This window comes from Coniophora puteana, assembly GCF_000271625.1.
Source record: "Coniophora puteana RWD-64-598 SS2 unplaced genomic scaffold CONPUscaffold_2, whole genome shotgun sequence".
Lineage (NCBI taxonomy): Eukaryota > Fungi > Basidiomycota > Agaricomycetes > Boletales > Coniophoraceae > Coniophora > Coniophora puteana.
In genome coordinates, this window is record NW_006913054.1 from 2,015,467 (window position 1) to 2,031,090 (window position 15,624).

At 49.6% G+C, this 15,624-nt stretch overlaps 4 protein-coding genes across 4 annotated transcripts; 1 reads left to right on the forward strand and 3 right to left on the reverse strand.

Annotated features, from left to right (window-relative positions):
* Positions 1-676: 676 nt before the first annotated feature.
* Positions 677-4,387, reverse strand: CONPUDRAFT_135083 (uncharacterized protein). Its single transcript, XM_007766629.1, has 15 exons — positions 4,015-4,387; positions 3,835-3,938; positions 3,496-3,784; positions 3,022-3,434; positions 2,473-2,974; positions 2,316-2,422; positions 2,226-2,261; positions 2,122-2,172; positions 1,999-2,063; positions 1,879-1,946; positions 1,737-1,825; positions 1,618-1,685; positions 1,426-1,564; positions 1,231-1,368; positions 677-1,159 (listed from the first exon to the last, which is right to left on the reverse strand). The coding sequence occupies exons 1-15, from the start codon at positions 4,373-4,375 to the stop codon at positions 803-805; spliced, it is 2,787 nt and encodes a 928-aa protein (XP_007764819.1). The 5' UTR covers positions 4,376-4,387; the 3' UTR covers positions 677-802.
* Positions 4,388-4,833: 446 nt separating this feature from the next.
* CONPUDRAFT_87763 (myosin 5) lies at positions 4,834-10,477 on the forward strand (the record flags this gene model as incomplete). The annotated part of the gene is made up of 15 exons (XM_007766630.1): positions 4,834-4,974; positions 5,036-5,165; positions 5,216-5,453; positions 5,503-5,524; positions 5,581-5,775; positions 5,830-6,513; positions 6,569-6,622; positions 6,679-7,493; positions 7,540-7,967; positions 8,021-8,108; positions 8,164-9,313; positions 9,363-9,894; positions 9,948-10,069; positions 10,121-10,222; positions 10,271-10,477. The coding sequence occupies 15 exons, from the start codon at positions 4,834-4,836 to the stop codon at positions 10,475-10,477; spliced, it is 4,908 nt and encodes a 1,635-aa protein (XP_007764820.1).
* Positions 10,478-10,861: 384 nt separating this feature from the next.
* CONPUDRAFT_49136 (uncharacterized protein) lies at positions 10,862-11,592 on the reverse strand (the record flags this gene model as incomplete). The annotated part of the gene is made up of 2 exons (XM_007765942.1): positions 10,862-11,234; positions 11,297-11,592. The coding sequence occupies 2 exons, from the start codon at positions 11,590-11,592 to the stop codon at positions 10,862-10,864; spliced, it is 669 nt and encodes a 222-aa protein (XP_007764132.1).
* A 304-nt stretch (positions 11,593-11,896) lies between these two features.
* Positions 11,897-15,605, reverse strand: CONPUDRAFT_118041 (COG4-domain-containing protein; the record flags this gene model as incomplete). The annotated part of the gene is made up of 15 exons (XM_007766631.1): positions 11,897-11,995; positions 12,043-12,198; positions 12,261-12,473; positions 12,528-12,892; positions 12,946-13,077; positions 13,131-13,232; positions 13,286-13,465; positions 13,514-13,684; positions 13,735-14,010; positions 14,058-14,225; positions 14,275-14,445; positions 14,503-14,708; positions 14,761-14,992; positions 15,041-15,166; positions 15,222-15,605. The coding sequence occupies 12 exons, from the start codon at positions 15,603-15,605 to the stop codon at positions 12,800-12,802; spliced, it is 2,241 nt and encodes a 746-aa protein (XP_007764821.1). The 3' UTR covers positions 11,897-11,995; positions 12,043-12,198; positions 12,261-12,473; positions 12,528-12,799.
* Between the last annotated feature and the right edge of the window lie 19 nt (positions 15,606-15,624).

A 15,624-nucleotide genomic window follows, 5' to 3' on the forward strand; every position in this document is an offset into this window, starting at 1 on the left:
AAGATCTCATGACGAGACCTGTACGGGACCCAGACTGCTCGTGATCAGTGCTCCTGACTCTCCAAGTTTTGTGCGGTGCCCGCTCCACCGCTACATGGTATGCTCGGTACGCAATTTTGACCGCGAATGCCTCTCTGGCTCGTGACATCGACTCGCCGAAGCCTCTATCAAGCTATCCCCTACGTTTCCGGTGTTGGCTAGCCGCTCAGACGAGCGGATCCCGAGCCTAACACATGCAGGGAGATGAACAGGAAGAGACAAGGGCTTGAGAGTGCGTCAATCAGAGCTTTCCGAAGAAGACATGCGTATGCGTAGCAGATTCGTAGCAGGCAAGGTTAACCAAGAAGATGGGAAGCGCCAACGACGAACACTCAGCCACTCGGGGCTTTCATCCTTTCTGAAATATCGACCGGCAGTACAGCCTGAGCTGCCGTTGATCCGCGAAAGCAGAGAAGAGTCCTCGGTGGCCTGTAGACAATTAGGGTTAGATGTCATTCCGGGTTAGGGGAATGGCTCTTTTGGCTGGAAGCGGCAGCAGATAACGACGAGAGTTGGTGGATGAGAAGAAGTGGCTACCCCCAGCGACCAAGGGGAACGGAGACGCATATCGCAACATGGGCAAGGTTGGAGGACGGGAAAAAAAGCAAATCGCGTCGACGCGTCGTGGATGTCTTGTGTTACGTTGTTTGTTCCAAACAAATAACGCGTACACTACAGCGGCCGCGACTTGAGCAATATCCTAAGTAGCGCATTACTGTAATAGCTGATCCGTCCCCTGTGTAGTGTTGGTGAAGCAAACTGCTCATCTACCCAAAGTCCCATGCCATCCTTCACCTGGTGAAACCAACCCATTCTCCACTAAGCCTTGCCCCCATGTCTCCGTCAGCCACACCGACGTTCCAAACAGCTCCCTGCACAGCTCCGAGACATCTTCCACGGTGTCGACGAGGTCCATCATCACCTCTCTTTCTGCAATTGAGTAAATCATAGGAAGTCCTCGGAGCTGACTATCTTCTTCGACTGCACGCTGCAATTGCGCTTCGATGCAATTAGCAACTATCTCCAACGCTTGACGCGCGGATGGTAAGTACTGAGGAAGCGGCTGTCGCGTTCTGAAAACGTGTTCACAGGCAAACAGTGCTATACATATCCGTGAAACCTGTATCATTTAATATAGAGGGGCAGCACGATGAGGTTGTATTTAACTGCAAGCAAATATTCTTGGCTCACGAATTCACGACGTTCCTTGAATACAGCTGTGATCGTCACCTGGCGAGGGATGTTTTCTCTGACCTTGCGCAGACCGGTCATGAGATCAAGCACCTTTTGTAATTTATCTATCAGCCGTCTGTAGTGCCGCATGGGTTTCTCGAGTTCAAATTTAGAAAAGCATTGCGTTAAAGAGAAATCGCTAGGGGTACTCACTGGGACTAGACTGAGCTCGTCATGCATGGTGGTAATGAGGGCACCTGAACGGTGGAGAGCATTTCGGATCTGTAGTTCTAGTTTGAGGACCTTCTTCTTGTCATTAGGTCCGAAGACGCGACTCCGGTGTAACGTATCTCTGGAGTTATGAATGAGTCCATGTTAGACCACTCCGCGATCATTTATTCATACCGACTCAAGAGGTGGTATAGTTGACTTAATAAACCGAGCGTACGACTACTTTGTTGGAGAAAGAGCACCTAGATGGTTTTCATTTAGTGATTGCTCTCACGGAGAGATTTGTTACTGACTCGACAATGACGAGGAAATACGAGACTGTTCATAGAAAGCGCAGCAATGATACCAATGGATATAGCGAGCCCTCTGTAAAATGCCAAGTCTGGAATACCGCATAAAAGTTTGAGTAAGTATTGACGACGAAAACACGCATACCTATTGTTGAGGTCGTCAGGCTAGTGGCTATATATTGAGAGAGAACAACTGGAGGCAGCGTCACAGACCTACAGGGAAGTTAGCGACGAAGAGTCTGCGATGAGAGTTGTATGTCCTTACGCAACTACTCCAAGAGATGGGATGGAACTCCTGATGATTATCCAGCTGATCGGTATATCGAAGAGCTAAGTTAATAATTTAAGCTGGTAAGACATCATGTCAGTTTGCAATGATAGAACGTACAGTGATCATAATAACAACTCCGTATGGGTTTTTATGGCAAATGAGCCATGTCTGGGTATGGATCTCAGGTCATTTCCGATCAGTCTTATATACTAGACACGTACCACGTAGGCGTAGGCGGCTCCAAGGATCGTTCCCGACTAAGTAGTAAAGCATCAGACATATTACTGAATGTTACGCGAGCAAGAATTTACAAGGCGCAGGTATCCCACCCTCCAGGTAGCACCCGTATTGGTCTCCAGAACCCAAACAAAACTGATGATCATCCATTGCCCATGGACTTCCTTGAACCACGTATATCCTAGTGATTGTCTTGAAACCACGTGCCATAACCTTAAGAATGGAGCTTACCAGCCGACGTTGGAGGAAGAAAGGCAGCTAAGCCTAGGAGAGCTACGCCAACTGCGTTTTTGAGTGCATGGCGAAGATGACTGGAGTGCTGTAGACTCCGGAAAGCTCTTGATGCACGCAGTCTTAATACGAGCATGTGAGGGTGGTTCCAAACATGTCGCACGCGACACAAGAATGAGCTTGGGGAGTAACGCCTCATGCCTTTGGCCTCTGGGTTTCCCCCAGGCTTCATGCCACCCAAGTGTCGTTTCTCTTGTGTCTCTTGCGCTCCTGCACGGTATGGGGCCATTCCATGGTGAATCTCTCGTGCAGATAAACTTGTTTCAGCCTCCGTGACCTCTTGAGCGATGTTGGCACCGTATTCATCCATGATGAACGTCCTTGGTGCAATACCAAACCACTGAGACGATACTCGTGGAAGCCACACTCTGATTCGGGATGCCTCATGATTGGCTCCGATCTTTTGAGTAGCTTCAAGCAAATGACTCGTATCGTACGCTATCTGCACGTAGATCAGTCTTAGTCAACAATCCCACTCTTCGTACGTACCTGGAGCAGTGATGCAACATAAAGGGAGTGGGCACGAACTGCATCAGCGCTGCTCTTTGTGTCAACTGACCGCGACTCTGTGAGTGTGGCAAGATTCAGCTTCCTAACTTCGTCTTGGGTGTTCGTCCATGCAATGTTTAGGTTAATAGAAGCTGTGACAACGGAATCCTTTTCTATACGAACATTCTTGCGATAGAGAGTTGAATTGGCGTATGCGACGGTGATAAGACGTTCTACGGCAGTCAGCGCCTTGAGTATATTGTCAGTCAGGCGGAACACAGATTCGTCGAAGGAGACCAATGAGTCCTCTCGCTCGGTTACATCGGCTGTGCCGGCATAAGGCTCGCGCATGCCCCAAGACAATTCACGTCGAAGGTGTTCCACGATGCCAATGAGAGGTTTCAGAGACTTGACTACGGTTCAAGTTACGTCCTGAGTCATCCAACTCAGAATGCAGGTACGAATCCAGCTCACCACCGACGCGGCCAATGCGAAGTTCAAATGCAGCATGCGCGTATGCCTCACTTAACTTGATAGACTTCCGAACAAGCTTTGCGTGCATAGCCTGCAGGTCGCTGATTGCCGTCAGAGACGAGCCTTCCATGCTCAGGAGTAAACACCGCCGCAAGTCGTTAATGGCTGAGGAAATTTCTTCAATAAGGTGAGTAGATGTCCAGTGAAGGAGTATCACGCTGGAGAAGAGACAAATGACAGCGGCAGAAATGGTGATCCATAGGAAATCTCTGGTCAATGGCCAGACATCCTGAAAAGGATATAAGTATGAGAAATGAGAAAACCAGGGGCCAGACGAACCTCGTAGGAATAGGGCTCAGTTGTAGCCAACATCCATATCGAAACAAAACATGAAATCCGAGCTGACAAGTGTAGCCTTGGCAGTCGACTTTTCGCCCAACCAGCTAATGATGAGCAAAGAAAAGGAATATCATTATATTAAGATTAAGACAGAATACATGCCCCATACAAAATGCCTACCGAAAAAGCTGATTGCTATCAAGAAGGCGGCCGGAATAAGCCTGGAAGGAAGTGAACCAGGTTCATACAGCGTAGCCAGAAATCGAGCGAGAGTAGAAAGACCAATGCCTAAGAAAGCACCAGGGATATTAAGAACAGTGATTTCGACTTGTTGAGCGAGATCCTCTTGGACGGAAAATACAAGCTCCTTGAGGCTGAGAACAAGGAATGCATACGAGCCTCCGAAGCGGGAGAAGGAACGAAGGATGACAATGAGAGCACATAAAAAGGTAGAAAGGATCCGGGCTGAGGCGCGGCGAGACACAAGATGAGCGAGAAAAGACTTCAGGGCGTTCGATGTCGCAGATATACGTGTTGACATGCTCTTGAAGCAAGATAGCTCATACTATAGCGGAGGATGGAAGGAGTGGTTAAACGCAAAAAGGACGTCGGGCGGGTATCCACCGGTCTAATACCACTCCTATTATTGTTGCATTCTTAGCCAAACGAACAGGCTCCGGAGGAGATCCAGAGAGCTGAGGGAGACACGGCTGACAGCTCTCCATCAACCTTAATTATAACGCCAATAGAACCAAGGTCCATGCATTTAGCTTAAATAAACTTCCATCTTGTCCCGCGGTCCAGTTGCAGTCCAGTAGAGTTCAGTTGCGGTCCATCTGATGGTCCACGGCACGAGCCGAGCCGGTTGTCAAGTCTGTGGAAAGAACTAAGTATTGGCGAGTGCCCATTTCAGAAAATCGCACAAGGGCCAGACCAGGATCGTGCTCTCCTCTGTGGCAGCCGGTCTGCAGCGTTCTTTACGACCAACAGCCAGGCCAGATGGCCGACATGATATATAGCAAGGGGACAAGGGTCTGGTTTGAGGACAAGGACCAGGCCTGGATCTCCGCAGAAGTAACCACAGTCACCAAAGGCCAGGACGGCACCGTAAAGCTCACCTTCGTCGATGAACGCGGCAAGGTCCTTGCCTCTAATATCCTCTCCGAACCCTCACTTACGCGTCTTGTTTCCTTTCTGACAGGAGACTACGATTGACACGACCAGCCAAGATATCAAAGACGGCAAAGGCAGTTTACCCCCACTCCGTAACCCACCTCTCCTCGAAACTGCCGATGATCTAGCGACCCTCTCCCATCTCAATGAACCTTCTGGTCCGTCTTTTCCTGGTGCAGCTGTTGGCTCTCTAAATCAGTTATTATAGTACTACACACCATCCGAAATCGATATGCCCAACACTCCATCTACACCTACTCTGGCATCGTCTTGATTGCTGTTAATCCCTTCCAACGTGTCACTCTCTATGGTCCTGAGATTATCCAGGCGTATAGCGGCAAGAAAAGGGGTGAACTTGAACCTCACTTGTTCGCTATTGCGGAGGACGCGTACACTGCGATGAGTCGAGAGGGTATGGGTCAAACCATTATCGTCTCCGGAGAGAGGTAAGCCTTCATCTTTTCAATCGAAGCATCCTTCCTTGACTGTATCCAGTGGTGCAGGCAAGACTGAGTCGGTCAGTAATATTACTTCGTTGTGCTTCTGTAGGAGCCGCTGATCACTCTGCTCCAGGCCAAGTTTATAATGCGATACCTTGCATCGGTGAATCCCCCAGGTTCAGACGCTCTCGCGCGGACCAAATTATCTCTGGACGAGTCGAGTGAAATTGAACGTCAAATACTTGCTACGAACCCCATCTTAGAATCTTTCGGAAACGCTAAGACGACTCGCAATGATAACTCATCTCGGTTTGGAAAATATATCCAGGTTAGTCCACAATATGGAGGCGCTTACATTGCAGAAGAACTTACTCTTCGGCAGATTCTTTTCGATGGTAAGCAAGAAATCGTTGGGGCGCGCATTCGTACATACCTTCTCGAACGCTCTCGGATTGTCTTCCAACCACTCACCGAGCGGAATTACCACATCTTCTATCAGCTGTGCAGTGGTGCACCTATCAAAGAACGCAAAGACCTTGGGCTGGACACCGATATCACCAAATTCCATTATCTCAAGCAGGGAGGCCCAACATCTACGCCTATTGCAGGTGTAGACGATACCGAGGAATTCCGCGCCACCCAACAAGCTTTATCTACTGTCGGTATCAGTATAGACAAGCAATGGGCTGTGTTCCGTCTATTAGCTGCTCTGTTGCATCTTGGTAATATCAAGATCTCTCAAACGCGCAATGACTCCAACATCGACGACGGCGATCCCGCATTGCTCCTTGCTACCCGCTTCCTTGGTGTTACCCTCGCCGACTTCAAAAAGTGGACCGTCAAAAAGCAGATTGTGACTCGTTCGGAGAAGATCGTAACCGCATTAAACGCCGCTCAGGCGACAATCGTCCGGGACAGTGTCGCCAAATTCGTCTATGCATGCTTGTTTGAGTGGCTTGTGGCCATTGTGAATGAGAGTTTGGCTGGAGAACATGGTGACGCGGCTGAACGAGCGGAGATGTTCATCGGTGTGCTTGATATATATGGTTTTGAGCATTTCCAAAAGGCAAGGATACTTATCGTTCGTGGCACATATTTGGCTCATTGACTTTGGCTTCTAGAACTCCTTCGAGCAGTTCAGTATTAATTACGCCAATGAAAAGCTTCAGCAAGAGGTAACACTAGGAACTCTGATGGGAATCAAGCACCGACTGACCTTTACTTCCTACAGTTCAACTCGCATGTCTTCAAACTCGAGCAAGAAGAATACGTAAAGGAGCAGATCAACTGGACTTTCATTGATTTCTCTGACAACCAACCCTGTATTGACGTTATCGAAGGCAAACTCGGCGTCTTGGCGCTACTGGACGAGGAATCACGGCTGCCCTCTGGAAGCGACGCGTCCTTCTTGCAGAAGCTCAATTCTCAACTCCTCAAGCCAGCGAACAAAAACGTCTTTAAGAAACCGCGGTTCGGAAACTCTGCTTTTACCATTGCGCACTACGCGTTGGACGTCTCGTACGAGGTAGATGGCTTCCTTGAAAAGAATAGGGATACTGTCCCCGATGAACATATGGAGTTGTTGGCCTCCACCAAAAACCCGTTCCTTAAGGAAATTCTAGATGTTGCTCTCGGATCGATCAAGAGTACAGACAAGAGCACAGATACCCCCCATCCTGGCTCCCCCGTGCCTTCCGACTCGGGCAGTGGAGGTTCCCGGCGATCTTCTATCATCCCAGACCCAGGGCGTACTTCACTCGTTAGCGCGGCTTCTTCAGCCTCGGGACCGAAGAAGCCCGGTGCCTCGATCAAGAAGCCTACACAGGGTTCGATTTTCAAGGCTTCGCTCGTTACGTTGATGGAGACGTTGAGTATCACCAATGTGCACTACATTCGATGCATCAAGCCCAATGAGGCGAAGCGCCCTTGGGAGTTTTCTGCTCAACAAGTTCTGGGACAGCTGCGCGCTTGTGGTGTACTTGAGACAATTCGTATTAGTTGTGCCGGATATCCTTCTCGTTGGACCTATGAAGAGTTCGCCGAACGGTCAGTCTCACAGTTGTCTGCTATGCCAAAGCTCATTTCTAGACAGGTATTACATGTTGGTACCCTCGTCTGACTGGCGACCCCAGATCTCGAACTTGGAGCTTAAACCCCTGTGCTCTCTGATCTTGGACAAGACCATCAATGATCCGGACAAGTACCAGGGTGGTCTCTCAAAGATCTTCTTTAGAGCTGGCATGTTGGCAGCATTAGAGTCGTTACGGTCCGAACGCCTGAACGCTTTGGCTACTATCATTCAAAAGAACATGCGCCGACGCATGGCTGTCAAGAAATATCAGGAACTGAGAATTGCCACTATCAAGATACAGACATGGTGGCGTGGTATACATGCCAGAAGGCTCGTCGAAAACATACGCAGAACTGCTGCTGCGCAACGCTTGCAGGCTGGCATTCGCAGGTATATCCAGCGAAAGAAGTTCTTGCAGATTCGCCAGGCTATCGTTCTTTTCCAGAGCCGTTGGTACTTATTTCTTGTTGATCGGCCAAGTCCTTATATGCCTCCTTCGCAGGTGTCCGTGGAGCCCAAGCTCGCTCGCAATTCAAGGAGAGTAGGACCGATCAAGCCGCGCTCACCCTCCAAAGCCTTCTTCGTGGACTGTACGTATTTAAAGTTGTTCTTAAGCTGTCGTGTTCCTTAGATGCCAACGTTCAGACTTGTCCGACGAGTCTTCAAGGCCGACGTCAAACACGTGGTGTATCTGCAATCATGCATGAGGCGGCGACTTGCCCGTAAGCAGCTCAAAGGGCTCAAAGCCGAAGCTCGCTCTGTTTCCAAATTCAAGGAAATCTCGTATCGCCTTGAGAACAAGGTCGTCGAGCTGACGCAAGCACTCCAATCACGCACGGAGGAGAAGAAAGCTCTGCAAATGCGACTTGCAGAACTCGAGCAGCAACTGCAAGTTTGGACTACAAAGCAAGAAGAGTCTGAGGCGAAGGCTAAGTCCTTGCAAGTAGACTTGAGGAAGGCTGAAGTAGAGATCTCCAAGCAGGCCGAGCTCGTGCAAGCTAAGGCAGAAGTAGAGAAGCGCTTGGATGATGCTCTTGCCAAGGCTACTGAGAAGGAGGAAACCATTCAGAAGCTGACAGACGAGCTACTAGAACAGTCACGCCAACTCGAATCGCAGCAGAAGGCGCTGGCCAACGTCCCTGTGCGGTCTGTTGAAGACGGTTCGGTCATTGCCACTCTGAAGAACGAGGTCAGCAGTCTGCGCGAGCAACTTAACCGTGCCAACGCATACAATGCCCTCACGAGGGGCTCCAAATTGGAACCTCCATCGCCCACCTTCTCACCCGCATTGCGCACAGGCGATAGAGAGAATGGTACTCCTAATGGTACTCCCCTTGCCACTTCGGTCAATCGGCATCTAAGGCGTCACAGCTCTGCCGGTGTCCTTGCTGCTCAGGCTGATAACCGTACTTCAGCCGACGAGCTCATGCTTGACGTCAAGAAGAGCCAGGCCCTGAACCCTCGTGCGGTTTCCGTCGCATACAACGGGGCAGACAACATTCTAAGGATGCGGGCCAATGGCCTTTCTGATATCCGGGACTTTGATGATCTTGCTGAGGAGAAGATCAAGTTGCTACAGGATGTTAAGCATCTAGATGAGGATGTTCTCGTTGGTATCATCAAAGGTCTGAAGATACCTGCGCCGTCGCTGCAAAACCCGTCTGCTGTCAAGGAGATCCTCTTCCCTGCCAACTTGATCAGTCTGGTTACGAACGAAATGTGGAAATACGGCCTGATCCCGGAAAGCGAACGATTCCTGGCCAACGTCATGGAAGTCATCCAAGCGCATGTCATGGTAAGTAGTGATATTCAATGACAGGTGTACTCTCATTCATTGGATGCAGTCTTTCCATGGCGAAGATGCAATCATTCCAGGCATTTTTTGGCTTTCAAATGTGCACGAAATGCTCTCGTTCATCTGCGTGGCTGAAAGTGACATGCTTCAAGGCATCGGTCCCGGAGAAGAAGAAGCCGTCCGACCATTCGACTGGAACGATTACGAGCGTCTGGTGACCGTTGTGAAGCATGACCTCGGCAGTTTGGAGTTCAACATTTATCACACTTGGATGCTCGAAACGAAGAAGCGACTATCGAAAATGGTTATCCCTGCTTTGATAGAGAGTCAGTCTCTACCAGGCTTTACGACTAGTGATGGAGGTGGTCGACTGTTCAATCGCCTCCTCAACTCCAATGCCCAACCCGCCTTCAGTATGGACGACATCCTCAACCTTTTGAACAAAGTTTGGAAGAGTCTGAAGAGTTACTATGTGGAGGATTCGGTGGTGCACCAGGTCGTCACCGAGCTGCTTAAGCTGATTGGCGTTACGAGTTTTAATGACCTACTTATGAGAAGGAACTTTTCTTCATGGAAACGAGGTCGGTATTCTTCTTGTTCTTTGCAAATTATCGCTCATCCGTTCGCCCATCAGCTATGCAAATTCAATATAATATCACGCGTATCGAGGAATGGTGCAAGTCGCATGACATGCCCGAGGGGACGCTGCAGCTGGAGCACTTGATGCAAGCCATCAAACTGTTGCAATTGAAGAAGGTACGTCGACATCTCAGATGTATCACCTCATCATAACATATCTCGCTTTAGGCCACTCCTGCCGACATTGAGATCATCTATGATGTATGCTGGATGCTGAGCCCGATGCAAATACAGCGGATGTGCACTAATTACTATGTCGCCGAATACGAGGTTCGTTATACTATGCCTTTAAATCTCCATGTTCTAATCATCGCCCAGAATCCCATCTCACCCGAGATCCTGCGTGTCGTTGCTTCCCGCGTTCAAGCTAACGATCGCAATGATCATCTTCTTCTTGCTCCCGAGACAGAAGAAGTTGGCCCTTATGAGCCACCTTTGCCTCGAGAGGTTTCTGGCTTGGAGACATACGTACCCGCATATCTGAATGTATCTCACTTGCGTAGACTAGCTGCCCTCGTTGCATAGTGGTATTTTCTGTAGCTTTCACTTCGGTACTGATATCGATAGGAACGACGTGATTGGATTATATCTATATAATATTTCTGTTCAACTAAATGGTGACCCTTATGATAACGAGGGCGTGAACTTCAAGCACAGCGTAGAGGCGTCCTCAATCTGCTCGCCTAGTAGTCGTTCATTCAGGAGAGTTTGGGGTACATCCGGGTCGTCTACGGCCTGTAGTTGCATGGCCTACACAGCATACATTCATGGATGAGAAATATTTCAACGCATGCACAAGATGACATACGCGGCTGCTGTTCGATAGCCCGAAACAGCCTCGAGCAAGATCAACGGCTCTGCCAGCTATGACAGACTAGGTGATGTGTCTAGATTGTGCATAGATGCATGTCATTGGGGTTCACTTGCCTTACGAAACCAGACGATTTTGTCTGCTTTGCTCCCTTGAGTCGAAGACTCGATTGGCTCATACTTTAACGTGACGTGCAGGCGTTGATCTAGAGGAACAGTGGAAGCAGAATCTTTGGGATCTGCAGGGACTGCACGGTGACGCAACTTCATGAGAGCAACCTTCCTGATCATAGCAGCTTTTTTCGGATCGGAAGACAACTTGGATGAAGATCGCGTTACAGATGGGGGTAGACGCGCGTTAGCTGCTGAAGCCGACGTGTGGTGTTTCACATGGATAGACACTTCCTTTTCTTGGGCGAGTTTCTGGGGTGCCGCCAGAGCAGAGCAAGAATGCGTGTCAGGGTGGCGATGACTGAGGCGTTTTTGCCCTGATATTAGTCTGGCTCTTGTCAGGATGGAGAAGAGGGTATGTACTCCACGCAGAAGGAGAGGCGACAACTATTGCTTGCCCCCGAAGATAATTCACCACCATGTGGACCGGAAGACCCAAGAGTAGGCTTGTTGCAAGATGGAGCGGCACAACGTTCGCGTTTTATTGATGACTCGGGGTCAGGAGCACTGTGCCAGACGAATGTGCATTGGTGTACATCGGCCGGTGCGTGAATTGTGCAGAAGTTGCGATCGCAGCGACAGCGAATAGGAAGAAAATCAAGTGTATTGCATGATGGAACAGAACAATGGGTGCCAACGCTGGCAGGGTCCGAGTCCATGTCGAGGCTTTGAGCAAGTATAGTACAGGTGGCAAGTTCAGGTTGACGCTTTACAGTTGGAGCACGTGGCTTTCATACGGCGTATGCGGAAGTTCCACCGGAAGCGCAGCCGCGGGGACTGTCCCTGCCCCCTTATTGCGTACCTTTAGCTCCCACTTATCATAGTAATTATGAATATCGTGGTGAGTACGCCATCTAACGCGCCATATTCACGCTAATTCAATGCCAATACCACCAGGAAACACTCTTCGGCCGGACAGTAACTCCTGCGGAGCGTCTGCGCCAGCACCAGCGCGCCTTGAACAAGGCACAGCGTGAGCTCGATCGCGAACGGACAAAACTCGAGTCCCAAGAGAAGAGACTCGTTGCGGACATCAAGAAGAGTGCCAAAGCCGGCCAGATGGTGCGTTGATCTCTGACTGACCTCCTGCATGGTAACATCTTCACCAGAATGCATGTAAAGTCATGGCCAAGGACCTCGTCCGCACGCGTCGCTACGTTCAGAAATTCTATCAAATGCGCACTCAGCTCCAGGCTGTCAGTCTTAGAATACAGACCTTGAGGAGCAACCAGCAGATGGCCGATGCCATGCGTGGCGCAACTCGTGTACGTCAATATTTACCCTCAACCCTCCACTTCAACGATTCTTAATTCACAATTTCACTTAGGCAATGGCATCTATGAACCGTGGTCTGAACCTCCCATCAATCCAAAGGATCATGAACGAATTTGAGAAAGAGAGTTCGATGATGGACATGAAAGAAGAGATGATGTCAGACGCTGTCGACGATGTGATGGAGGACCCAGAGGAGGACGAAGAGGAAGAAGGTGATAAGATCCTCAAAGAGGTGCTTGATGAAATCGGTGTCGGCTTGTCACAACAGGTGAGAACTCTTCACCCTTTTCCATTCGTATCTCAACCCCCGCAACTTTGCCAGTTGACCGATGCCCCAACGGGCCTTGCTGCCTCTCAACCTGTAGCAAGTCGACAGGCTGTCGTCGTAGGCGAATCTATAGGAGGAGGCGGGCCTGCACCAAAAGGTGATGACATAGATGGCGGTACGGGTGGTGGCGGCCTCTCAGACGAGGATGCTCTTCAAGCAAGGCTCGATGCTCTTAGAAGAGGGTAACGCAATCTCTTCACGTGCCATGTACACGATATCCTGTATACTTGAGTTGATTATCCTTCCCATTCGCTCTGCTTACTTTACACTTTTAAATTCACGATACTCCTGGCTTCTTGTGCAGTTAGGACCCAAGACACCCCAGATCCACTGTAGAATTCCTCAACGTCTTCCTCCTGATGTATGCTATCAATGCTTCGTGCGCACGCCAGTTGCATGAATCACTCACAGGATCCAAGTTCAGAAGTGTCGATATCTGTTGTAGGCGAACAAACTTCCCTCTGATGTCTCCAAACAAGGTTTGCGACGAAAGATAGCCGACGACAGAACGAAGGTCTCGATCAAACCGTATAGCACCTAGCTGAGATGATGTCAGTAGCCCGACATCCAGAAAAGTAGCAGACGTAAGATTACCTCCGAGAAGCGTAGAGTAAGAATGTATTTCTCCCAAGGACGAAGGATGACGTCAAGCGCTTGACTGAAGAGCTGCTTGTAATTGCTGTCTGTGAACGTATCCTACTCACGACAGATGGGCAAGAGATATACAAAGTAATTGATTGAATCCGGACCTTGTAGCCTTCAGTCAAGCCTTCCCAGCTTTTCACAAACCGCTTTCTAACAGCATCCTGGTATTCTGCAGCAGAGTATGAGTCTTCATCCAAGACATAAGACACGTCCCTGTAGACATCAGGAATCAATGTCCGCAGTTTTGGGCGCATGAGCTGATTAAAGAGTTGCTCGATGCCGCTCTGGGATAGCGGGTCAGCAAGACAGCATACACTTAACAAATGGTATACCTTGATGGTCCATCTGAACTTCGGAACCACAGTGTTCAGACTCAAGATTGTTTTTTTCAATCCCTCTATTTCGACATCCAAGAAGAGCTGGGATATTGATGGATGATTGCTCATATCTTTGACAAGTCTTTCCATGTGAGAACAGGATACGTCAAGATCATTCAGCAACATCTATAGCGACGCTGTCAACTCCTGAGCATACTAGAAGTGAAAGTGCTTACGATGAATGTATTCCTGCTCCCTTGTTCGCCCTTCTCGCCACGCGTTGAATTAACGGTCCCTCCTGATGACCGGTAGACATCATCCAACTTGCCCTTGATAGTACCAGAGTAATCCTTCTCCATCACATCCTTCAAAAGATTCGTCATCCGTGTCACAGTTTTGGCAGACCCTGTCGAGATGACACGATTGTAGACGGTTTTGAGGATGTAAAACACGTCGTCTGGAGTTGTCGTTGTAACTGGTTGAGATAGTTCGGGACTGGATAATCGATGCGCCTATGGGAGTTTTACCAAGACATGAACGTACGAACGTGTCAACATACCTTGTCAATAATAGTACGAGTGTACCAGACCTCCATCGGAACATAGCAAGTTGTCATGAGCTCCTCGAAGAAATGGCATGCATCCGTTTGCTCGACGAGGGAAAGCAGCGAGCTTTCAGCACTCGGTTTGACCTCCCTTTCAGCTTGATCGGCCCCCCCATCTTGACTCTGAAAAGATGTTAATTGACTTGAAATGCAAAAGGAGGTTCTCGTTGACCTGTGCCTGAAGTTCCTCGGCTAAGAACTTGCGGAAAAGGCTCCATCGAGCATTCATGCCCGCAGTTTCATATAGGATTTTGTCTATATCCCGGGGATCGTAGTCCTCCTCTGTCTGGGATATCTGACGGCGACCTCCGAGCGCTAATGGAGAGTTTGAAATTTCTGACAACTGCAGCGTACCAAGTGTTACTAGATAAAGGTGTCTCAAGGACGAAGGGAAGGTTACCTTTCTGTCAATTAGCCTGTCCTCCTTCCAACCAGCGATAGCTTTCTTCAGTACGCGGTCGCATTCTTCGAGCAGACGCCGAATGACCGGGACCATCTTGCCAGAACCATAGTACTTCTCGACTATTGGCCGATGTTGGTCAACAATCATAGCTACATTCTCAAATAACGCAGTGATAGATGTCACATAGTATAAGGAAGATGAGGCTGAAAGATAGGGCATGAGATAACGTCGAGTTCAACGAAGCGATGGACCTACTTTTGGCTGACGATGGAGCTCGGACACGAACAAGGTCGACGGCAAATGATGCGTAGGCTTCTAATCCCTCAGCTTCCCATCCCACGACAGGGAACAGTTTGAAGAAACGGCTGGTGGCGGCAGCATCGCGGGCACGAGAAGCTTCTTCGAAGTGGTGCTTGAATATGGCCAGAAGCTGATCCCTGGCAGCCTGCAAGCTTTGCACCGGGGGAAGTGGGTTCTCCGAGGTTGGCTACACGCGATAAGCAGTCTAATCGGGATAAAATATAGACATACGCACTATAGCGCTCTCTGCAAACCGACCTGATATGACTTCAGTGTGCACCACCATGGCGCGAGCGCAGTGTCGTGTAGCCGACTCCCAGTCACGGCTCTCGATACAGGACTGCAGCTGGGCCAGAGACGACTGTGGAATCTCTGAGTGCCCCAGGATACGCAAGGACGGAGGAGTTAGTGCATACCTTGAGTTCCATGACTTGGCCGATATGGTCGGCCGCCTCGGTGACGCGCTTCATCTCCTCGTCGATGGAACGGACGCGTCCACCGACGCGATCTGCAATTCTGCTTGTCGCCAAGACCTGTGCCGAGAGCTGATGAGATTCTGAGCGGAGGTCATCGAGCCTGGGAGCGACTGCCTCAAGCTTGGAGAGAGAGTCGGTGATCAAGTCGCGGCGAGAGAGGAGGTCAGAGAGCGAGTTTGACAGGTCAGTCTCTTCCGACTGGAGAGCGGAGAGATGATCAAGGATCTCGTTGAGATTTGTTAGTGTTCGCGGGTCCTTGCGTGATAGCTGGGCATCGTCGTGGACTGGGTCGACATCTTCGCCTCTCGCGTTGTCTATGCTCATGCCGAAGGAGACCACTCAC